This window comes from Anguilla anguilla, chromosome 4, assembly GCF_013347855.1.
Source record: "Anguilla anguilla isolate fAngAng1 chromosome 4, fAngAng1.pri, whole genome shotgun sequence".
NCBI lineage: Eukaryota > Metazoa > Chordata > Actinopteri > Anguilliformes > Anguillidae > Anguilla > Anguilla anguilla.
Window position 1 is genome coordinate 34,549,425 of NC_049204.1, and position 25,550 is coordinate 34,574,974.

The 25,550-nt window shown below is 46.3% G+C and overlaps 1 protein-coding gene across 3 annotated transcripts in view; it reads left to right on the forward strand.

Annotated features, from left to right (window-relative positions):
* Positions 1-19,196, forward strand: part of znf438 (zinc finger protein 438) — a 51,669-nt gene extending 32,473 nt beyond the window's left edge. For 2 of the 3 annotated variants that reach the window (XM_035415544.1, XM_035415542.1), the window contains 3 exons: positions 8,374-8,459; positions 13,193-14,990; positions 16,427-19,196. In XM_035415544.1, coding sequence (XP_035271435.1) covers positions 8,405-8,459; positions 13,193-14,990; positions 16,427-17,024 — 2,451 coding nt within the window. In that variant the 5' untranslated portion in view covers positions 8,374-8,404 and the 3' untranslated portion in view covers positions 17,025-19,196. The remainder of the gene's footprint in view (positions 1-8,373; positions 8,460-13,192; positions 14,991-16,426) is intronic. The other variant, XM_035415543.1, reaches the window with a different exon arrangement.
* Positions 19,197-25,550: the final 6,354 nt, after the last annotated feature.

The following is a 25,550-nucleotide window of genomic DNA, read 5'->3' on the forward strand; positions in this document are numbered from 1 at the left end:
TATGTTCCTCTGAAAGAATGCTAGGTCCGGGGGTGATTACGCAGTGTGCAGAAATTCTGTTTGAGCGCGCTGTGTTGGAAGAGCGCTGCTCTGGAACGGTGAGGTGCGTCGAGGTGCGTTATCTCCCAGCCTGCCAGACAATTCAAAGAGGCAGAAGATGTAACGGTGGTTTTCGCTGAGTTGCAGATGAACGGTTTTTGCTTTTTTTTTTTCCCCCTCCCCTCCCCCTCTACTGCCCCTCATCTTCAACCTCTTTTTCCTTTCTTTTCTTTTCTTTTTTTTTTTACTTTTCACTCATGAGGTGCTCTAACAAGGCTGTTCTTTAAGGATGAGGAATGTTAAATGAATAATTTACAGAAATCCCTCGTTATTTATTTAATATTGAACTGACAGCCTCTGCCAGGCCTCGTTGCCCTCGTTATGCTAACAGCGCGGATCTCCTGCTAATGGGGAGCCGGATTTGAGGGAGGCGCCTTGTGGTGATTGAGTGGAATACACGGAGGAGCCTGCCGTAAATGAGCTTAACTGACAGCTACTTACTGCGCTCTGGCGAGGGTGTAACTGATGCTGTCGCTGACATGGGTGGCAGTGCAGTTGCTTCTTACAGCTGGCTTACAAAGATCTTTGGTGTTTCTGTTCTGCTGTCTAACAGTATGTCCCCATCACTGTTCCTCACACCATTAGCTTTGTTGCAAGTATGTCTTTATCTACACCTTTTTGTATTCAGTGCTATTTATAGACATAAACAGTCCTGTACTTTACATAATGGCCACAACTCGACACTGAAATGGGTATGTAGTGTAGTGCTGTACATACTGTAAAGATGATGCACTTTCTCTTGCTGAAATCAAAATAAGTTAAATATTGTTAGGCCTATATGATTCTTCAAACCTTGAGACAGCTTATCATATACAGCATATATACAGTACAGCCAATTCGAACCAACCGTTGTTTTGATTCCTTAATGTGATATATTGTAGAAATACAGTAGAGTTGTCCTGTTCCTCTGAGGAAAATCCCATCCTAAGCCAATAATAAAGGAAAATGAAAGGTTACATTGGCAACAAAAGAACACACAAAGGTTAGATTCTCAATGTTTTGTTGGTCCTCATTGTGCACGGCCTTCAATACTTCTTGCACCGGTCTTCTAGGGCTCTCTTGAGTTGCTTACCAAGGGGAACCAACCATCCCTGTTTGGCAATTTAGTGTTGCACCGGTACCCTAAAGGCAGCCTGTGAATCAATTGTGCATTTCCTTGAATTTCCGAGCGGCTTTGGTGGATCTCTAGCAGATTGAATCTTCAGCTGTGTGGCGCTGGACGTAGAGGATTCTGGGAAGGCAAATGCTGGCTTTTGCTGAGAGAGGCCTGGAGAGACCCTGCAAGCTGTGGGATGAAAAGGGGGCTCTGCCGATGATATCTGCATCACTCTTGGGACCCCAAACTTGAGGAGGGCGTCCATACTCAATACTCAGTGAACAGATCACTCTCATGCCACTGTCTCGGCGCAGTGCGCTTCAGGTCCCGTTCTGTTGCTCCTCTCACTTCACTGAAACTGAGGAACCTGAGGCAGTGCCAGAGAGAAACATAAGTCCACCCCCCACCAAGAAATGTTCATATTTCAGCTGTGAGTGCCATGGGTTTGTGAGGGTGAAGTCCCAGAGCTAAGAGTGAGCTCATTGTAAAAATATCAGATTGGGGATTTTCGTTGCGATTTTCTCCATTTTCTTACTGCCTTCCCCCCTGACATCTTACACGTTTTCTGTGCAATTTAGTATGCGTATTAGTATATGCATGATAAAGTAAGAGTGTGTTTTTAATTTGAATTCCAGCCCAAGTTCAGTTCTCCCACACTGATGTTGGTATCTATGATTAGTGATTAAATACTGACTGTATAATTTCTTGTTCTGGCAGTAGATGCCCTGTTACTACAAGGCACTGGATGCTTGTTTAAATTTTTCAGTGCAGAGCAAAATGTTCAGTGTAAAATTAACCATAATAGAGTACTTTTAACTACAGTATAGTGCATTAGATTCCTACTGGACTCGTATATGCTTGTGTAGTTAAATTAGCTATGAGAATTTGGTGTGTGTGTGTGTGTGTTTGTGTAAAGCTGTCTACACTCAAATCAAACTGCATATTTTTTCTGTTGCTTTCCAAACTTTTATATATCCTGCTGAGAGGGCAGCTTGTCCAAGTTGTTCAACGGCCAGAAGTTCAGGTTTTAACAAAAAAAGCTAGGAAACAAACCAAACAAAATCACAAGGGTAATATTTGTAAGACCAGACCACAGCCAACATTTACATCTTTGCAGCTGTTGTGTCAGTTGAACCTTGTGATTTTTTTTTTTTTTGGTTTGTTTCCTAGTTTCTTTGTTAAAACCTGTTGTTCCATGGGTTTTGTTAAAACCCGTTGTCCAAAATCTAGGAAACAAACCTAAAAAAAAATCACAAGGTTCATTTTTGTAAGAGCAAACCACAGCCGACATTTACATCTTTACAGCCATTGTGTCAGCTGAATGGTTTCAAGGGAGACATATAATTTTTTCCACTATTCAGTGCTTAAGAATACTTTATTCTCCTGCTTTGTTGCTGAACAAGGCTGTCTCGAGACAGACAGAGACAAGTACCGTGACAAAGAATTGCTTAGCGAGCAGGATACCTACGCAGGAGAATTAAACACTGGCCCTTTAGCACCTTTCCTCTGACACTTTCCCTCCCACTGAGCTGCCTTTGGAGGGCAAGGAGGAAGGTGCGTCCTGGAAAAAATATGCTCACACTTTTAACTTAACCATAGTAGTAAACTGTTCTATCATCAAACTTTGATCTTTACCAGACCTGTCAAGAAAGATTTTTAATCTGCAGTCATCAACTGATTGAATTAGTCTAACAAGCCACCCTTTAATATACGTTGTCAAATTCTTTTGTTATTTCCCCCCCCCAATACGTTGCTATAAATTCTGCAAATTATTTTTGACTGTTAATCACCCTGGGGCACCTTTCTGTAAAGAACAATGTATGAAAATAAATGCTAGCTAAATGCTAACAAATTACAGGTAGGCTATGTTTTCATGCAAGTCTGTAAAACACAAAAAAACAAAACATGCTACCTGTAGCTAGCTGGTGGGTTACGAGCATAAATTTGAGTCCTCTAGAAAAGTTATCGGGCGTTTAGACTTTAAAATCCAACACTGTAAATGCATCCTCCTCTCACAGCTTAAAAAAAAATATTTAGCCTTAAAATAATTGCGCTTTTAAAATAAATGCAAAAATCAACTCAGTAAAGCATACCGTCAGTTTTCTTCATGAAAACCCCCCTCCAGACCATAGACAGCAGGTGTCGGTACCTAGGCGCAAATGTGTCGTTTTCCTCTGGCACATTATTAAGCAACTGAAAGATGACACTTTGATATGAATGGTTCGATTAAGCACTATAAAAACTAATTTTGTACATATAATCACTCAAAATTCAATCATTGTAATCATCTGATGAAGTTGAAGAAGACTTTAGGGTGGGGATGAATAATTTTGGGCATTGTAGTTATGGAAATGATTTGTAACAAAGAAAGAGAGATAACGCCTCAGACATATGTTCAGTTTTTCGCTGAAACTGAGACTTTGAATAAACTCTGTGATAGGTTGGTAAATGCAGTCGAAATAAGGCTAACAACAACGGCATGAAATGCGAACCATTTGGGTGCGGTCCCTGCTCACACAAACCACCAAAGCTATGTGATTTGTATTATGGGGGCTAGCTGTGTGCCATGATGTTTTATATGCATGTTTGCTCTGATATAACGATAGCTTGACAGCTAACATTAGCATTTTCCATTGTTTATAGCCTATAGCTTGGAGAATCCTTTTCCAGCTGGTAGAGCTTGGTTGGCTCTCTGGTAGAGCTAGCTTACCAACAAAGTCAGCCCTTTCTTCACTGTAACTAACTGGCAACTGGCTACACATTTTATTTGTGCGAAAAAGATGGCCGAGCTGCTGGCTCAGGAGCATTGTTTGAGGCGGTAACCCCAGTATCTGATGTCTCAGACAGACATAAACACAACACGACATATATTTGAAATTACAAATTTATAGTCAATAGAATATTTTTTGTTGTTGAGGTAAAGAAATACTTTTACTCTGCATCTTTTTCCAAGCTCTGTGGATGTCTGAGAAAAAAAATGATTCGCCTATGTTAAAAAGTTAGATATAGCATCTTTAATGATTTTTCTACCTGAATATTCAGTGCCCTTCATAATATTTTGGACAAAAACATATTGTTTTATTTATTTGGCTCTGCGATTCTTCATTTTTTAAATATTTGTAATCAAACACTTTAACCACATTTCAATTGTTTGATTGCAAAGGTAAAACTGTGGAGTAGAAATCAGGAAAAATAACAATAATAGGTATTTGTTCCAAACACTATGGAGGGCACTGCTGATGTATTTTAATTTTAATTCTTTTTTATTATTATTTTTTTTGTTGCAAAGGATTAACTTTCATATGGTGCTGTGACATGGAGACCAAGCAGGGTTTAAATGTTAGAAATGTCAATGTCAGGTTCTGTGGGATATTTGATTATCAGACTAACTGGCACAGTGTGGCCCTCCTTCCTCTGGCTTTCAGAAACAAAAAGCCTGTTAATTTAATTCAGGTCATCACCTGGTTAATTTCACAGCTTTACTGCAGGTTACTATGGTAATTGCTCTCAGGATTCCATTTGATCCAGTGTGACAACATTTCCCAGGGTTCCACTGCCCATCAAAGACCCCAGGAGCAGCTGCCACATTACTGCCCTGACCTTTCTCCTCTGATCACAGGCTCCTCTTTTTCTGCCTCATAAATGAGAGCTATTATTCCACCGCTTCAATCAATTTAGGAAATGTGTTGCCAGCGAGGGAATTTCCGTGCGGACCAAGTCCACCCGTTTGTTTTCACACGTGTTACCCATATTGTTTCCGAATCACATGCCGCGATCCTGTAATCCGCGTAGATGGAGTGGCAGAAATGTTCTTTCGACCGAATACGTTGTGCATGATTCACAGGAAGCCGTGAGTCCGCGAGTCCACCTGAATATTGCCAGCTTGCCTGGCTGCTGACGGTTTTGTGGTTTGAGCCCAAGATGGCTGGAGAGGAAGTGGAAGTAGGGGGCTGCTGCAGCTCTCCTGCTGGTGAAGGGGAGGGCCGTGACTTACTGGCATTATGCGGCGCATGGAGGATGGGGGTTTAGACCATTTATCATTCACACTGTAACACCCCATCCCGGCTGCTTGGGAATGGAGCCAGAAGGCTGGGACATGGGGGACTGTGGGGCTGAGAACCGGTCCGGGTTTCCAGAGCTTGTCTGTGGTCAGGAACCTCTGACTCCACCGCCTGTGTGACTACTGTGACCGGGGACCGACACAACCCCGTCGGCCACTCCGCTTCCCGAAAATAAACCTTTGCCCTGCCAGAGACTCGCAGCAAAACACGCGTACTGTACCTCTGCATTCTTCCTCTTTCCAGTCAACAGGACTTCTCGGTGGAGGGCTGTTTGCTGTTGTGTGACCTTTGGTCATTATTATGCCTTCAACATTGTATTTTCATGGGAGGTCACTGGGCTGGATAGGACTAACAGCAGCTTCTATCACCCATGACAGCCCTTTTAATTTGTTCAAACGAGTGAGTCAGGATGACGTGCAGCAACTCCACCCACTTTGAGGTTCGGGAAGCCTGGTTGGTCGCCTCGTCCTGGAAGACGAGCCCAACAACGCAGCCGTGGAGGGGCTTGCCCTCACCTGCAGCCGTGCAAGTCACTCAGAAACTCTCACTTCTAATCAGCTCTCTTCGCTGAATTAAGCACATTGTGCACATCAGGTGGCTTTCCTCCCCCCCGCTTGCTGTTTACCCACTGCCGCTGATGTTGGTTCATAAAGCGCAGCCTTGAACTCAGTCAATTAGCATCAGAGAGTCCTGTTTATCTACCCAGCTACCGTCAGAGTGAGAGAAAGAGAGACGGAGAGAGAGAAAGAGAGGTGGGAGAGCAGTCTCTCTGAACTGATCTCCCCCCCCCTCCCCAAACGTTTCATCCTCTCAGCCCACAACGCCTAAAATGAAAAGAGACACAAAGTTTAGCCTCCTTCCAGGAGCCTTTTAAAATGTTCCTCTGCCATGTTTGGTAATGATCAGACTGTGAGTGAAAGAGCAGGGGGGTTCTTGCTGTGTATCCCCAGTCGAGGTTGCAGTTGTTTCACGTGTCCCCGGTGGGGCAGCTAATTAAACTGTAGGGTGAGGGTAACGAGGGAAGATTGAGGGGGAAGGCACCCTTTCATTCCCCCTGTGTTCCTCTGCAGCCATGCGCAAAGGCCTGCTGCACCTACTAGAGCAGTGAACGCCACGATCTGCTTTCCCCGAATCGAGGCTGCAGACATCTCCTCTTCTGTTCGCCAGCGTCTTTTGGCTGCAGCGGGAGTTTTCATGTTTGACTTGTTCTGTGCCTGCTCTCCTGTACGCTGCAGCTTGTAGCTGCACTCCTGAACCCATGTGTTCCTGCTTACTTTCACAGGAGGCTAATTTATTGCAAGGACACGATAAAAATCTAAATCTGCTTTATGATGGAAGTATTTGAGTTACAGGGTATCCATTCATAAATATAAGCTGTATAAAACGGTAGTTTCACATTACTGGAGCGCACTGCGTCTCACGCCGTGGAAGCCCTGCTGTACGTGGAGGCCATGGACAGGATTAATCTTAAATGCGGAAATGATTCAGTCCATTATTATTTTCGCTTTTTCACTCACATATTTTGGTTTTGATAAATACTCTTTGTTTTTCACTGTGATGACAAACAGATCATCACCTTCCTGGTGCTTGGAACACTTGGAGGAAGGAAATGGCGTTGCATTTTTCTCCTGGATTTCCCCAAATCCCCATTTTTCTGAGAAGCACTTGGAGATTCCAATAGGTATTTTTGAATTTAGAACACACACACACACACACACGCACACACGTCCAAACACGCACACACACACAAAAATTTGTGGGGTGTACTCAGTGACAACTTTATGTCCTAAACCAAGAAAGAGCCGCTACATTGATATTGGAATAGTTTTTTACCGCATTGATGGCACACAGGTGACCGGTAATGGCTCTCTGGCACTGCGTGCCTCCTTTCCTTTCGGCAGTGGCATCGACCCTCCCCAGCCCCCCTCGAACCCCCCCCCCAGCCCCCACGCCGTCCCCTCGCGTTCGGCTGTTCCTGCGCGAGGGTGTCACGACTCGAATCCCCCCCGCGAGCGTCTCCCCGCCTTCCGCGGCCCGAGCGATAAAACGGAATCCCGCAAAACGGTGATTTCATTTTCCCCCTGACTGCCTTCGGTCCTCGTCCTGCATCCCTCCCGGGTCAGCCCCTGCCCGGGAGCGCGCTCGCGACCGCTCGGCAGGAGAGGGGACGCCTTCACGCGCCGGCAGGAAAAAGCAATGGAAAGCCGATAAATCCGCACTCAGTCGAGCAGAAAAAAAATTTATCTGATCCCTCTCCCGCGGAGAATAACATAAAAAAAATAATGCCTTTTTTCTCTGCGGCGCTGCGCTCGGAAAGTTCCGGAAGAGGAGTTCCCCTCCCTCCTCCGCTTTTCCTGTTGTGTTCGCGTTGCAGCGCGTGGGGAATTGGACGGACGAGGGTGCGGAGGGTGCGGAGGGTGCGGAGGGCGCAGCCAGCCGTGATGCGTCGAATGCGCATCGATCAGGCCGCGCGGGTCACCCTCTCCGGGGGAGTGTGCGGTTTAGGGCTGGGCTGAAGCGCACATCTCCGCATTTTGCAGAGCCTGAGGGATGGGTTACCTGTGTTGGGTAGTGGGGGGTGGAGGGGTGGAGGGGGGGGGGGGGGGGGGGCTGGAGGTTGACAGTCTGCCTGCTGGGCATGGAAGCAGAGGCCAGCTCCAGACCCCCCTGTGTCTCCTGCCCTGGCCCTGCTTATCTCCCCCCCCCCCCCCCCCGACCCCCCGCAGGCTCTCCATCTCCTTAAACCTGCGTCCTGTCTGTGCGCCAAAGCCACTGCTCTACATCCAAGCCCTTCCCCCCCACCCTCCCCTCCCCTCCTGCCTCCGCTCTTTCCCCTAGTGAATAATTGCCTGTATCTGAAGACCGCAGATGAGTACCCTCACCGACAGCCCAGATAAGAGGACCTGGATTGATGGGCCCTGATTTACATTTTTAGGCTTGTTTTTCTTTTTTGTCGAACATTTTTTACACGTTTGCTTTTCTTTTTTTTTCCGCCCGTGTTTCCGCAGCCGCGCGGAATCGCTCCAGCGCGGCGGCGGGAGCGCGCGGCGGAAGCGGCTATCTGCGCGCGTCGCGCGGGGAGGGTTCTCCTGCCAAATAAACGCTCCTCTTTTGCAGGAAATCTGCGGCGGCCGCGCCGGGTGAAGCCATGAAGAGTCAGGAGCAGAAGATGAACCAGAGCGCGCTGAAAGGCCAAATACAAAGTAAGAATCAACACCTCAAAGGTCGAGAGAGCAATAAGTACACAGAGCAAATAATTATTTTTTTCTCTCATATGAATCAATCAACTGGAAATAGACTGCTGGTGGAATGCAGTGAAAAAGGGGGGCTCGCTGAGCGACTGTTTTCTGTAATGTGTCCATTTTTACAACACACTGGCCCTCAGAAATTTTGCAGAAGCAGGACTAAAGGACAGGCGTTTGTCAGGTTGTGTTAATGCTCCACCGCTGCTCATTCTCTCAGACTGCTTACCCTCACAAATATGGTGTTACCTGCTTTAGCACACATCTCCTCTTTTCTACAGGTAAAGATTAAAGCTTTAAAATGATGAACATGCAGCTGAAACATTTCCTTTACTGCAAAGGCCGAATGGTATACTGGGGCAGACCACACCACAGACGGTGAAAAACCTCAATTCTTCCTGAGAGGAAATGACAGTCGCTGCTGTGATTATGAACCTATTTACGTGCACATGTGACCCAGATGACCCTGTCCGATTGGCAGCCAGCCTGACAGCGCCCCCTAGAGTGCACTCCTTGCCGTGCAGGCACACAAGCCGCTCCCCCATACGCCCAGCGCCTGAGCGGACCTCACCTGCTAATCCGATCACGGCTTATATCTTTGGGAGCTGCCCCGTATCTTTCCCCATGGCAACCCAAAATAACCCCTCAGCCATCGCTAAAAAACCCCCCTGAAAACACTGATTCCTTGGGTTTAAGGTGCCGTTCATGTGAACCCCAGTTCCACGCTTTGTCCTGACTGTGGCCTGACATTGCCTCACTCCTTAAGCCCAGTGACTTCTTAAAGTGTGTGAACATTTAATCATCCCTGGCTATAAAGATCCTTTTTTATAGTGTCTTCAAATATATGTGCTGAGAGCTGTGAAGAGAACCAAGTGAAAACAGGCAATTGTGTGAGTTCTCTTTTGACCTAATGGGACCATGAACGTACATTTATGGAGTGTTATGTGGAACACAGCCCATCTAGTGTGAAAGTTTGGCATGTTACAAGCAGACAGTAAATTTTCCCACAAACTGAGTTGGGAATGTAATGGTAACAGAGTAACAATTAGTCAGGAAGAAAAAAAAACTATTCTGATACCTAGCATGAAAAGTTTCTGATGCTTTTTTTCTTCTGTGCCACAATGGCTTGGCATGCACAGAATTGTTTCATGAGCATCAGCCAATGAGCATCAGCCCCCTTTAACAGATATGTGCTGCCTGTCTTCCTGCTTTCCTTTCTTTGCATGTGATTGGTTAGTGCGGACAAATCAGTGCCCTTTGTTTATGCCGACAGTGGCAACAAAGTAGGCTGATTTTAATTATTCAGCTGTAGAAAAGGAGGCCTTCATTTTTCCATTTCACTGCGTTTCATTTTTCCTGAGAGCAGTGTAACCATAGACCACCCCCCGCCCCCCACCGTCTGGTTTTGCCCTGCAGCGGACAAGCCTGGGAGCGGGCGATAAATGAGGCACTGTGGGAGATGTAGTTCTTATAATCCCAAACTGCGGTCAGACAGCGAAAGCTCAGGGGTCAGATTATGCCTGAAAAGCCCCTGGGTGGAGGGAGGTCTCGCTCTCTCGCTCCTATTAGCCTGTCAGGTTCCGCAGGAGGAGAAAGGGGTGGGGGCATCCTCCCTCTTTGTGCCTTTGCCCAGCTCTCCCACCGCTCTTGTATCATTATCATCAAACGCAGGTGTGGAGGAGCGGTTCCTGCCTCCTCCCCCCCCCCCCCCCCCCCTTCCAAGCGCCACTATGCCCCAGGAAACGTCATCACCTCAGATAGCCGACATCTGTTTCCATAATGCGCCGGGGCCGATTGACGCCGGGGGCACCAAAGGCCCTACCCCTAAGACCAGTCCACCAGCAGCAGATGTTAACGTCTTCATTGTGCGGAAAACTGAAAAGTAGGATAGAGAAAAAAAAAAAGAGAATAATAATAAAATGCAAAAAAATTATGAATAATGTATTCAAATATTTCATGAAATAAAAAAAAATGTAATATTGAAATGATTAATAAAAAATTCCCTATTCATCTGTGTTCCGTTGCTATTCAACTGTCTTTTGTTCATAATATGATTTGACAACATACGTGTGTAATTATGCCAGGATACAGTGAATTTGAATTTTTCCAGGAGAACAGGAGACATTTGGCAGTACATTCTGTAGTTACCTTCTGCAGCATGAAAGAGTTCTGACCTCTAATGCCCTGTTAATTTGACGTTTTCTGATATTATTTGTTAGTACTATTACTTCCAACTATTTTGTAATGTTTGTATTATTGCTGTGTTATGCCTTGTTATTTTCTTCAAGACAATATGCTTTGTTATGACAACGATATATGCTTTGGCAATGTGTAATGTAAAACTTTCCGGGCCAATTAATCATTTAACTTGGAGAGTTGGGGGGAGATCTGAGTTAAAGAGATATGGATTGATGAAGTCTGGCTAAAGACAGTGCTGTGGCACGATTCTGTACACAGAGCCACAGGATATTGCTCAGGGCTGCCCTCATTAATCCCACCCCAGTGTCATGTAATTAGCACTGTCCACACCTAAGGGCAGCACTGAAGAGAACAGGGTGTGTTTTACAGAAACTGTTCAGATTCTGAGACAAGAAGAGCTCCACCTCAATAATTTAACAACAACCAACATTCATCTTCATTTAGCTTCAAGAGTTCTTAATCCATCTCTCTCTTCTCTCTGACTCTGTCTCTATCTCTTGCTTTCCCTCTCTTGGTCTCTCTCTCTCCTTCATTCCTCCCCCTCTCTTCCTGTCTCTATCTCTTGCTTTCCCTCTCTTTGTCTCTCTCTCCTTCATTCCTCCCCCTCTCTTCCTGTCTCTCTCCTCCATTCCTCCCCCTCTCTTCCTGTCTCTATCTCTTGCTTTCCCTCTTTGTCTCTCTCTCCTTCATTCCTCCCCCTCTCTTCCTGTCTCTCTCCTTCATTCCTCCCCCTCTCTTCCTGTCTCTATCTCTTGCTTTCCCTCTCTTTGTCTCTCTCTCCTTCATTCCTCCCCCTCTCTTCCTGTCTCTCTCCTTCATTCCTCCCCCTCTCTTCCTGTCTCTCTCCTTCATTCCTCCCCCTCTCTTCCTGTCTCTCTCCTGCGATGCACTGCTCTGGCCGGGCCGCTTTGTTCCTGTCCAGGTGCACACATCTGTTTCGCTGGGATGAAGCGATCGGCCGTTTGCGTTTTATGACGAGTGGGAAAGACGCTACTCTTCCTCTGTGAGGGAATTGGCTAGTCTGACGGGAGCAGCTGTACCTGACAGATGTGTGTCCAGGTTCTGCTCACTGCATTACCTAATTCAGGGCAGGTTGGGAGAAACCACACGGCTTTCATCAGGATGAATGCGTCCAGTATTTTCCAAGAAGGTGGAAATGGTTGTCCAGCCAATGCGAAAAGGCAATACTTTATACTTGCCATACCATTTGAATACACTGATCATTATACTTTTATATAACATAAATATACATTGTATATGTGTATATAAATATACATTTCAATATTGGTTTTATAACAACATCGGTCTTTGTAACATTAGACTAAAAATCTCAAATGTATGTATGTAAGGTGTAGTGTTATAAGTATAAGGTGTATAAAGTATAAAAAACAAAGATTTTAGTATTTTAAAAATATACCTAAGCATACCAGCTGTTTAATAAAAGAGAATGTGTAGTATCTTGATCAGGGTGTTATGAATCATACTGGTTTTAAAGAAGAGCAGAAGTCAAATGAGTCCTCTGCTTTTTTCAGTTCTATGTTGAAACGCTTCCTTTTGTTACTTCCCAATTTTTATTCTGTCCCAGTGGGTAGAAAATTGAAGCAGCATGTCATGAGTCAGATGATATCATGATTCTCTCATCTTTTAGATTTATATATAAAACAGTATAAATATAGAGTTCTAATAGAGGTTTACATGTAATAATAAATCAGAGAACCATTTGTTTTTTTTTTGTTTTTTTTACCAATGAATGTGTGTGAATAAAGCATTATTCACAATGGACTGCTGGATAGCTTTCCAGTGTGCAAAAATACACTCGGGTAGAGCAGTATGTAAGAGCAAATGTGAATATGTACTGCAGGTCTTTCCAGATACGTGTTTAGTTCATGGAATTCTCTGTGGCGCTGTGTAATGCAGGTAGTCGCTAACAGGAGTAGCGTTTCTGTGTTCATTTTTGCCTGATGACAGGCCGAAGTGATGACCCTAATGCACTGCTTTTGCAGCGAATCGTGTCTTCTCAAGACATTAGTGCTGGAGCACAGTGCAGCCACGTTCACTCACCCACAGCTGCTCTCAGAGTTAATAAACATGACTGTAAAGGTAACGCTAATGCGGTAAACTTCCTGGCCTGAGGCAGTTTCATGCTTCAGCAAGATATTCTTTCAGGAGACATGGTTACGAGGAGAACCCCGTAGAGAGGTAGCGTGGGTCCTTCAGCAGGCTTAGAGGGAAAGTCATGTGTGTGCATGCGTGACTGCTTTGGGAGCTGTTGGGTACAGTGCAGTCTTTCTTTCTCTCTTGGTCTGTTAAGATTCAGGTCAGATGAATATCTATGCAATGTTCTTTATCGAAGACCCATGAATACAACAGAATGCCTGTGCAGCTGCTCAGACAGTGTGAATTTAGACTCTGCCAGCCAGGCTGTTTACTGCTGGAGATGTTATATTCTTGCTGATCTTTATGGATATTAATCACCCACCGCATTGTCCTGACAGATGAAACCAGACCGCAGTGCCAGACCAAGAGCCTCCAGTTCAGGAGCATCGCCCCCAAGGCCCCCCCGGCAGTGTCGGCCCCGCCCGCTGTCCTGTCCTGCCAGCCCCCCTCCACTCTGCCTGAGGCGTCGGCGGCGGTCAGCCCAAAGTCCATCATCGTCCCCGCCCAAAATTACGCCCTCATGCAGGTGGCCGGCCAGGAGGGGACCTTCTCCCTGGTGGCCCTGCCGCCATCGCTGTCCCCTCAGTCGCCCCAGCAAATCCAGAAGGCGCTACCCATCCCCAAAAACCTGAAGCTGCCCATCCCCAGGTACCAGCCGGTGAGGAGCAAGAGCACCCCGGAAAAGGCCTCGCCGGGCAGGGCGTCTCGCGTGCAGAGCCCCACCAAATCGCCTCTGCCGAGGCGGAGGGCCGCCACCGCGGCGCGGGCCCAGCCCTCCGAGTGCCCGGAGAGTGGGCCCGCGGTGGAGCCCCCGGAGCAGGTCATCCTGATCGACCCTGGCTCCTCCGAAATGGCGGTCACCACCCTGCTGGCGGACAATGCCGTCCTGTGCTCGGGGTCCCAGGTGGAGAAGCCCGTTGACCCAGACAAGACGGGGGGCGAGCAGCCCACCACCGGTCTCCTGCGGAATCTGCGGCCGTCGTCCGGCGCGGGGGCGAGGGAGGCGCTGGTCCCCGCCTCGTTGCCAGCTGGCGACGGCTCCCCCGTTAAGCCCCTGGAGGACGAGAAGAGGTTTGGGCCGTGCCTCTCGAAGCCTGCCGGCCAGCCGCCCAACAGCATCACCGTGCTCTCTCCAGCCGTCTTCAGCAAGGCAGTCCAAATCATCCCCTCGCCACCCAGAGGAAAGCTGCCCATCCTGCCCTACTCAAAGATGAAAGGCACCCTCTTACCGGTGGCCAAACCCAGCCCTAAGTGTGCCGGCCTCCCCGCCGGACCCTTGGGGCCCACCGAAGCGGTCCATCAGAAGCAGCCGCCAGGCTTGGCACGTCAAAACTCGTCGGCGGCTAAGAGCGCCGGCTTGCTGGGAATGGGGCTGTCTGCCTCGCCTAAACCAGCTGGGAAGAAGAGGGGAAGGAAGAGGAAGACCATGGAGGACATACTGGCCTTTGAGGCTAAGAAGAAGAGGTCCCTGTCCTTCTTTAGGAGGAGGGTGCCAGAAAAACCAGCCCCGGCCTCTGCCACATCCGTCACGTCCGGCACGGGGCCTAAGGACAGGGCGGTGGACATCTCAAAGAAGTACCGCAGCATCAGGCCCAAGCCTGTGCTGGTGATGGAGACACTGCCGCGGCTGGTTGGCCTGCCCGCCCTGCCAGCGCCCGAATGCCTGGAGCAGGAGATCCTGGTTGCCCACCAGGTCCCGGGGAAGCCCCAGGACGGTCAACGGCTGGAACACGCGACCGTCAGGCCGGGGCTCCCGAGGCCGCCAGGGGCCGGGCCCGGGGCGGGGGCCGGCGGCTACGCCTTTCTGGGCAGCCGGCAGCCGCACCGCTGCCCCACCTGCGGCCGCTGCTTCCAGTTCAAGCACCACCTCCAGAGCCACATGAACAGCCACACCAACAGCCGGCCCTACGTCTGCCCCATGTGCCGCAAGACCTACGCCCACTCGGGCAGCCTCAGCACCCACATGAAGCTGCACCACGCCGAGGGCTGGCCCCGCCGGACCCTGCGCTGCGAGTTCTGCGAAAAGGCCTTCGGCTACGTGGGCGTGTACTTCAGCCACCTGAAGGAGGTGCACAAGGTCATCCTGACGGTGGAGCCATCCATCAGCCAGCACGAGGAGGACGTACCAGTTCTGAGGTGACCATTCCCCTATTGCCACCATTCTTCTATTGTTTTGCATTATGAATATGTATATATATACGCTACACTCTGCAGTTACTTCGCCCTTAATCAAAGATTTAGTACTCACCGCAACGTGATCAAAATTTCAACCCTTAGGTCTTCAGGACCTTCTCCATTTGCTTTTCCCGTGGTGTTTTTCTGTCCTCCACCGGTATACACTTTTGGAAGTGCATATATTCCTTATTTTTTTGCGCATGAACTGTAATGCTAGCATTAAATAATCTCTATTAGCCATAAGAAAACCTTAGCCCCAAGATTACCAGTCCTGCTACTGGAGAGCCACAGGCTTTCCAGGGTTGTTTTCACCCTAAAATTTGATTGCCAGTATCTATGGTAGATACTTTGGTAAAATATCTAATACATCCTTTGTTGCATGCACAACTGCATGGGAAAATGAAAAACCAGCCCTGTTCCTGTACCATCGGTTTTCCTTTTGGACTTAATTTGACACACCTGAATCTACTAATTAGCAGATCCCTAGCTGTTGAAGTGAAGTGGGCTTTGTTAGGGTTGGAGTGAAAACCTATAGGATGGTAGATCGCCAGGAACTGGGTTGGTTTACAGAAACATCTCCGCTAGCATAGAACGAAAAAAGCTATAACTATTGTGTGATGTGTGAAAATGACAGTGTGAAAATTTGAATTCTGTTACACATAGATGGATGTGATTAAATTGAATTGAACTGGCTAATGATAAAAAAGCAAAAATGGGAAAAGTATGGACAACAAGGATGATACACCGTATAAGTAGCTAGCTACCCATCTCTATATAAGGAAACTGCAGCAGTTTTAGTTTAAATAATTTAAGTATTTACTGTTTGTTTTCATCCATTTGTTGGTTTAGTGTTTTTACAAGGCAGGGTTTTCTGGTGACATACTTTCCATTACATTACATTTATTTAGCAGACGCTTTTATCCAAAGTGACGTACAAAAGTGCATTTCATGGTCATAGACAACTACAAAACACAGGTTTAATAAAGTACGGTACTCATTTTGTACAGCTATTTCTAGTCAAGAACACAGTTCAGTTCACACGGTGAACACTATTCTGACCTAACTTACGCCAAGCCAAATTAGGGAGAAGAACAAGCTACAATATTAGGACAAATACAAATTACCAAAAGTGCTGGAATGGGGGTACATGTAGCACGAGTGTCATAAAAGGGGGGATTTAAAGTGAAATGATGTCCAGGTATAGTCTGAGGAGATGAGTCTTCAGTCCACGGCGGAAGACGGGTAGTGAGGGAGAGGTTCGAAGAGGGACGGGGAGTTCGTTCCACCACTGGAGAGCTAGGGTGGAGAAGCTCTGTGATCCCTTTACTCGGGTGGGAGGGGGGACAAGGCGCCCTGCTTTCCCTCCTCAGTGCATCACAGGTACATTTGTCTTGCAGCTCGGCACCACCGGACGCGGACGAGCAGGAGGAGGAGGACCCCGTGGAGCTGCAGATCAAGTGCGGGCGCTGCCAGGCCATCACTCCCACGTTCGCAGACATGAAGCTGCACCTCCTGTACGTGCACGGCGAGGAGGTGCAGGTCCGTCTGAAGGAGGGGGCGCTGCAGGGGGGCCGCGAGGCCGAGGACGAGCTGGTCAAGCACGCCGCCCACTACTGGAGGCAGCTGAACGAGAAGCGCAACATGGTCAAGTGCGGGAGCTGCGAGGAGGAGTTCTTCTCCTTCTCCAAGCTCAAGAGACACGTCCACTCCCACCACCAGGGGGAGCCGGGGATCGGCACGCAGGGCAGCGCTGCGGAGGGGGGCGGTAGTCCCGCTAGCGAGGAGTCCGAATTGTTCGTCAGGGGCGTTCTGGCTCAGGGGCTCAGGACTGGCTCGGCCTTCAACTGTGTCCTGTGCAAAGAGCTCCTGGACAGCAAGGCGGAGCTTCTGGAGCACTGGAGGGGTCAGCACAACTGCGAGGACCCCTCCGTGCTGTGGACCGTGTTCACCGCGTTTGCAGAGCGCGAGGATCTCCAGCAGGGGGCGACGGTCTGACCGGTATCTCCCTGCAGGCCTCCTGAACACACCCACCACCTGTCACATGGCTAAATTAGAGCACAGAGTAGACCCAAGACTCACGTTTTGTTTTGTTTTTGTTTATTTTTTTGTTAGAAACTTGTTTCGTATATTTTTCCTTTAGGGTACTTTGATTTGTAAAGGAGTAAAACTGCCTTCACTATTTTATTGTAGCCCACTTTGTTTGCACTGTTTTAACGTAGTTGAGAGACTAGCGAGATGAAAACACATTGATAGTAAAGCAGTGAAGGAATATCTATAAAAATCTTTTTGTCATTTAATATTTTTTGTCAGCTGAAGACATTTTCTAGCAAATAATATAGGTTTCTTTATTTATGAGATGCATTAGTACATGTATTAGGCCTCATGAATGAAAAAAATCAGTGGAGTAAAGAAGAAAAGTAGTTTTATATGGCATTCTTTTTATTTGTGACAATATTTGTTTTGTATGATTTGATTCAAGGCCATTTTCCTCAACCAACAACCAGTTACAACGAGGCACTGTGATCAGTGACAGCCTTTTTTAAGCAAAGCTGAGGCATGTTTAAATATTTCCTACCTGTTACAAAGTTACAAGGATATCAGTTCCTGAAATCCACACACTCTATATTCAGTTTTAGAGAAAAATATTTGAATGTGTCAGATAGTTTCACGGGTCATTTAATTGTACTCATAATAATGTCATAGATAACCTGTCTGGTATTACAAGATAAATTAACTTTGTTGGAGAACTTGTAACTTTGCTCATCTTAATTTTACAGTGCCGATTTCACTATAGAGCAGGCATTGCTGAATGGTTGTGTTGGAGCTTTGTAGTTAAATATCTTTCATTTTAGGTTTGTGAAGCTACATGGCCATTTACTATGTACAAATTATCGCTATGCGTTCCGTATCGCTGTACACCACTAGCATGAGTTTGTTTCAGTGTTTGGTAGTGTGTGGATAATGCGTCATCTATTCTAACTAATGTTAACCTGCTTCTCTGTAAACCTGTGAAATCTGCTTCAATCTCTGATTTTAGGAATCATGTATTTCAGGTGTGCAGTTGTACAGCATAACAGGGTTTTTAAACAGGTTTTCTGGTTTTCATTCGTACGACCTCATTAAAATATATAAATACATAGTGGCAAAGGCTTACTCCCTGATATACACTAGTTTTAAATATTGCTAACCTCAAAAGAGTGTGTTTTTTATGCTGTTGCTATAGAGATATGTTCGGTGTTTTGATTTTTGAGGTGGTGAAATGGCTTTAATAAGGCGTTAAACTGTTCAAAGCATTCTATAAGTTTACCGGATTTTCGTTGTAAAGCATTTTCACAGGGTAACTGAATGTTTCTTGAATGTTTTAAAACTATCAAATATGTATATACATATATATGCACATATATGTATATATTTGTTTAGTATATGAAGTAAAATGCTGCTTGTGTTTTCTCTCATTTGAAAGAAACGCACATCCTAATGGTTTCTCACCTTCTGCAGCTTGAGTTATATAAATGTTTCCCTGCTGTGTCTGATGACAAACCCTGGATGTGGGGAGAACTGGGAAATGCAGTCCCCTGGCATCTGTTTAACTGTGTCCTTTGTGACTGTGATAAACAAATGCAAAACGTGTCTCTCGTAAGTACGAATCACTGGAGGTGGAAATGCTCCAATATTAAGAGGGTATTCTGGGGTGAGTTTAGTGGCGTGTTAAATGTTAAAGTGGATTTGGCCATTCATCCAAAGCACGAGTGATAGAAAAGTCTAAGGCCTATGTTCAATATTAATTTTGAGCTGTATAATTGAAGAAACTTCCATGTTTTTGCACAAACTTGGCAGTATATCAAGACAATGAAACAAAGCATTATGACAAAAACGGTATGGAATCGCAATGGTTTCCTAAATCGCAAGGTCTTGTGTAAACTGTATGGAAGTGGTGCCAGGGGCACAGATGCCAGTAAGAAAGCTATTATCTTTTGTGGTGCGTTTGAAACGGTTTCATCCAAAACAATGGGGAGGGACTGGGGCAGGGGCAGGGGCAGGGGCAGGGGTGTGGACTGCAGGAGTCTGTTCTGGGTTCATCCTTGAAGTGCTTGTTCTCTGACAGCTTTTGGAGTGTTTGCTAGAGCGCGGTGCATTAATAAAGGTTAATGGCTGAGTCCGAACGGAGCTCGTCTCTGATGTCTTATTCCGCCCCTTTGCTGAGATGGCCCTGCGCTAACGTTGCACGTCCATGGAAGCCACATCACCCATAGCAGAATGTCTGGAGACAGGGCACGCATCCATCACACGGGATCCACAGAATGCAAATAATTGGTAACTGAGGGCTCCTTCCACTACGCTGAGGATGTGCGCGTGTGTGTGCGTGTGTGTGTGCGCGCGTGTCTGTGTGTGTCTGTGTCTGTGTGTGCGTGTGTGTGAGGTGGGAGGAGCGAGTTCTAAGGGGAAGACTAAGGGGCTAGTGTCTCTGCATTTCCATCCATCTGTCCAATAGGGTTTTCTTTCCTAATGCGTTCTTCTCAAAATGTACACATAAATAGACCCAATGTTTGTGTGTGCGTGTGCGTGTGTGTATGTTTTTCTCTGCGTGTGTATGTGTGTCTTCATATACAGAGAAGGTACAGTGTGGTACTGAAAAGCCACATTTTACATTTACATATTGTGTGATCACATGCCACAAATGAGCCATGACAATCTCCCATGCCCCTGTGAATTTGCAGTAATGTACTGTAGTGTTTCCCATGAAGTCACAGAATTATCAACAAATTTTCTGGTGAACTTAACATTTGTTTTACCTCAAATCCTGCGTTTCTTTCCTGGATTTTAATTGAATTTTACTAGTATGGTGAAGTTTATATTTAAAACTGCAGTGTGTACAACTATGCGCACACAATTTGAGGGTCCGCCAGGTCAGCTCTTTGGCCTGCTTGATGTTCTTGGACTGCATTTTTGGGACTGCATTTATATAGCGCCTTTATCTATATATTTATATATCCAAAGCGCTTTACAATTGATGCCTCTCATTCACCCATTCACACACACACTCACACACCAACGGTGAAAGGCTGCCATGCAAGGCAGCCACTCAGCTCGTTGGGAGCAATTAGGGGTTAGGTGTCTTGCTCAGGGACACTTCGACATGCGCAGGGCGGGGGATTGAACCGGCAACCCTCTTACCTCCTGAGCTATATCGCCCTCTATATATCCTAGTCTTTCATGTTTGATCCAAATGTTACTGGATCAAAAATCATCATAATCTTAAATGTTTTCAATTTATTGCATTGGTGAAGTGGAACAAAAATATTTAAATGCATTAAAATTTGAAGGTGTAACAAGACAAAACGTGAAGTTCAAGGTAGGCAAATACTTGTGTGTGTGTGTGTGTGTGTGTATCTATATACAAATTTCCTCAGTGATAATAATTGAGTAATGGCCGCTCAGACCTGGAGCAGTAAAATGCTTGGTTAAAATTAGACCAATGCAATTTAAACAAGTGTGCTCTAACAATACCTGTATTACAATGTTGGCTGGCTTTGGCCCAGTGGCGTAAGGATGACTGTGCACTAGCTGGGTGTTTGAGTCTTTTCTTGGCCCATAGCTTAAGGAGACCACACTACCTGCTCCATGCACCCCCCCCCCCCACTTCCACTCCTGTCTCACCTCGTTTTTTCCCCCAACTCAACTTCTGGCTTCCAGACCTGCTGACCTCACCCAGCTGTCTGGGGCCATGTGACCCAGTGAGGTGCAGCAGCCACTTTGCACTGCACATGTGCATGTCTGTGATTAATATCTTCATATGGGATAGCTATCAACCCCCAGCCGCAGCCTCACATGTCAGTGCATGCTTTCTTCTGAACAGAAAATAAGCTTGAATCTGATCAGCTTTTTATATCTAACCTTTGCATTTGCGGGGAAAGATATTAAAAACACATTCTGGACTGATGACTGAGAAGATTTCCCCTGGCGTCCCAAATCTTGCCTGACATGGCACCAACATGCCAACCCAGGGCGCCTAATGCTGTGTTCTTAAGATTTAACCGAGATTACCTGTAACTTTAATTTATCATTTAATATATACATATAGTCAAACTGGAGCTTGAAGCCAATCTGATATTTTGAGCAAAAAATAAAAAATAAATAAATCACTAAGCATTGGGAAAATAAATTTAATCATTGGGTAATTGATTCGTCCAACTGGCACATTCACTGCAAACACAGAACAATGCTCATTCCCTACAATACATTTTTTTTTCACAGAGCAATTATAGGTGCTTTTTAAAATAAGATATGTGTTTTCCCCCTGCCATATCATATAAACTGCAGCTTTCAATAAATAGCACTATAATAGATTACTGCAAGCCATGCCAACGTTCCCCTGTCATTAGAAGTAAGCTGTGATTCGAGGCAATGTGTTTGTTTCTCCAAGGGAATGGACAAGCTGCAATTGCACTCCACTTCGGTTTGACCCTGGTTTTGCTGTCAGTCTTGCACCAATATTAGTTCAGTGTGCAGTGCGGTCATCTGTTTGAGTTTAATTTGCGGCAATGTTCAGAGGTGTTTGCAGGGGTTTTCTGTGGGTCATGGAATGTCTGGAATGCTAAGGAATTAAAAACGTGCATTCCAGAACTGGAGCACCAGAGAAGTCTGTGTGTGTGTGCGTGTGTGTGTGTGAATTCATAACATTTTATAAATGGTTACTTCCTTTGAATTGCCATGGGGATATATGTATATATTTTGCTAAGGGCTGTGAACCTCTTTGAATATATACACTGAAAGTATTACTCTGACTCACAAAAACTTGTAAGGGTTGAAACTGTTTCTCAAACGTACAGCTGACAAATAATCAGCAATTAAAGTTAAAATCAATATTTTTAATGTGCTTTATATCAAGGCAAGTTTGCTTTCATATAAATCTACTATAATTGACAGGACAAATGCACCTATCCGGGTGCTGAATGCTGGAATGTGGCGTGCTTTGCCAGAATTAAATGCCATTGATGAAATACTGACTGCCAGAGTTAAGCAATATAGGCCTCCGCTCAAAACATGTTACTGATTACTGATTCTGCAAAACGGCAGTGCAGTCTATTACATACCGTTTATCCCTCGGTAGTTGTAGCAAAGATATTTTGTACTGAAAGGTAATATTAGGGTGACAGAGCGATAATGCCATTGTTACACGCAGCACTTTAATTAATCGTTAGCGTTAATGCCTGATTGGATATTGCCAGCTTAATTAGGGTGATGGATAACCAATGGGAAGGCGGTGACTGGCGCCGGCAGGTGCGGCGTGCCGAGTTCGTCGGAGGGGCGCGGCGGCATGCGGAGGGCGCGGCATACGCTGGCTCGCGCCGTCTGAGAAAAATGATCGTCAGTCGCAGATAATAAAGGAGGCTTTATGGTTACAAACGATGAGGGCTGGGAGATGATGATTGATGCGTAAACAAAACCCGGGCGTGCGCACGGCGCGGCTGTGTTTGCCGTGTAAATAAAGAGACGTACGCTGGAAGGTCAGAACTCCTTTTTTTGTTTTATTAGATGGGTAAACAGTGGGGCTCAGGTTTAATTTAGCCAGGTGCCACAGTGTTGCGCATAGGGATTTACCAGGCTGCGATGAAAGGCTGTGGAACTGTGTGTGTGTGTGCGTGTGTGTGTGTCTGTCTCTGTATGTCTGTGTGTCAGTGTTTATGTGCAGAGAAGATACAATGTCTGAGAAAGCCACATTCCACATTTACATTCTGTGGAGATGTGTGTGTGTGTGTGTGTGTGTGTGTGTGTGTGTCTGTCTGTCTCACTGTCTGTGCATGTGTGTTTGCGTGTGTATGCAGGAGAGATATGTTCTTCTGTACACCAGTTTAACACCTTTTTTCATACCAATGTTTCCTTCCCCTGGTCAGTGTTCACCTGAGAGCCTCTGGTAAGTTGTCTCTTATAGTAATGCTGCATTTAAATTTGGGATGAACAAATGTTTTTCCTATTGTATTAATCCCAATTGAACAATAATGAAAGGAAAGGTGGCATGTTTACGTGCTTTAAAATTCACTGTTTGTGTCTACACTAAAATACCAAAAGCAAGTAGAGAATGATTAACATTTTTTTATTTGTATTGGGTGAAATGTTTTCGTTTTGCTTCAGCAAATCGGAAATACCAATGATGAGAACGTCTGTAGGTGTCTGTATGTTTAAGAATACACTGAGGGAACTCTGTGTTCTGTATGCTGTAATGCTGGTCTGCAGTGGTGGGTGGAATGCAGGTCCACTCTGTGATTATCTTTGAGGAGCACGACCTGGGTCAGAGGTCAAGAGGAGGGAGACAGCTTTGCATTGCTTTGTGATGTCCAGGTTTTTGAGCTGGCTCTCCTGAAATCCAAGTGTCTGGGCTGCATGAACAGGTAACTGAAACGCATTCAAGTTTTTTTTGGATTGGGGAAAAAAGAGAGAGAGGCTATTAATTGAAACAGAGCACATCAAAGCCCGATCTTCTGACTTGTGTCTGTTGCTGCCAAAGACATCAAACGGCTGTCATGTGATGACGAGGGTGGAGGAAGGAAGAAGGAAGGAATCCATAGGCTGATGCTCGCACTGTTCTGTGCTCGATTTTAATCAGGCCCTGCTCCACAGCCGTCGAAGAACACCCCTCCTCTGCGGGCGGCGGGTCTCCGTGGTGGGATGGGAGGGGTCGGATCAAAGGCTCTCTAACACGATTAACAAAGATGGAGGTGAAGACGGGCTGCTCTGCCGGGTGTACTGAAAAAAAAAAGAGCAGGAATAATTGGGGTTTGCCCCAGAGTTGCCTCCCTAAGCTAATTTCACACCATGTGTACCATGCAAAGCTTAGGCAGCATGGTAGACTGAAGCTACATGAGGCTCAGAAATGGGTGGAGCTACAGTTTTCAGCCACTCACTTAGACACACCAGACCTATTGTTTTTACTGTGGAGATAATCTTCTTTCATTGGTTTATACAATGACTGATAGAACACTGTAGCTCCACCCACAAATTAGATAAATCGCAGTTCACAATTTTTATAGATTACAGGAAAAAGAGCCGTTGCTCAGGTAGGCTGGTAGGCTGTGGTATTTTATTGCAAAAGAACTGATCTAAATGTATATGGTGTGAAAAATGAAAACAGCTGTAATTCACACAAAGCTCACTGTGTACCTTGGCTTCAAAGCATTCCATGATAATGAAAAGGTGGTGTGTTTTCTACAATCACCATGGCATCATTCAGCTGAATTGTCACATAGCTTAAAACATATGACACACAAGAAATGCACCAACATTGAGTGCATCAGTTATGTTTGCCAATATTTTATTGGATTTTATTACTAGTTTTTTATGGATTAGTGCCAGAAGATGTGAAATGTGAAGTTTGAGACTGCAGAGCACAAACACCTGACAGCTGAGAAGTCTCCATTCCTTACCTCCTGGCTAGACCTCGATCTCCAGTTTCTCTGCCGTTGTTTTGGTGAGAACATCTGTAGTCATCGAGGGTCACCTTTTTTACTATGCCATAAATCCCCCCGCTCTCTCTCTCGATGACGTCGCTCGGTGACACCGGGACCCGCGTGTTACTGGAGGTCTTGTTTTCCTTTCTGTGTAATTTCCCTCTGCGCGGTCTCGGGTTTCAGCTCCGGCGGCTGGCTCTCCGCAGCCTCCCACAGCCCCCCCTGGCCAGCCAGTGCGGTACTGCGGGACCCTAAGGACCAGGTAAATAATTCATAATGAGCGGGGCTGGGGTTGAACAATCGATCCGTTCTGTTCCTAAATTGAGGGGGCAGACAGAATGGGCGTCTGCTGGAGATTTGGCGGACGATTGGTGAGACGAACGGGAAACGTTGGTCGGGAAGAGCTGCAGTCATGGCTGCAGCTCTGTAATGGGCATGTGCAGTCTGGAGGCCCAGCCAGGCTGAGGGCAAAGGGGAGACATGCTGCCCCCTTTACGCCCCTGTAAATCTGTAAAAGTTAACACCCCCTCCCCCCACAGGGAACGGTGGATAGCTGTCCTTCACCACAGGACCCAATGTGACCCATTTTGTGACTGTATTCAGCGATGATTTGCAGAGAGCTGTAGGAACATAGACGGCCAGTATGGACCTGGCAACACAGACCCCACCAAAATGTTCCTTGGTAAGAATGCCCGGTGAATTTCCACTGAAATTCACTTTCCAGATCGCCAGGCGGGGCAACGTCGGTGTCCAGATGGTCAAGAATCACCACGCACCGCACAGTGGACTCATTGGCCTGGGGGATATGTGAACCATCTGTTATCGTTCTCAGTTTCTGGGTTGTGAGCCGAGCAGCTTATTTTGGGTGGACCTCCGGGGCGGGAGGTCCATCACAGGAAGCCCCCCCATTCTCCTCCCTGGTTGTTCCGTTTGTTGCCTTCTGCCTCTGAAATCCAGCCTCACCCCCTCCCTCCATCCAAACAAGTCGCCGTACATCTTTGCCAGATCAGCTTCGGTTCAGGAATTTGTTGGCGAGCACCCACACTCTACCTACGCTGCCCCCCCCCCCCACCTC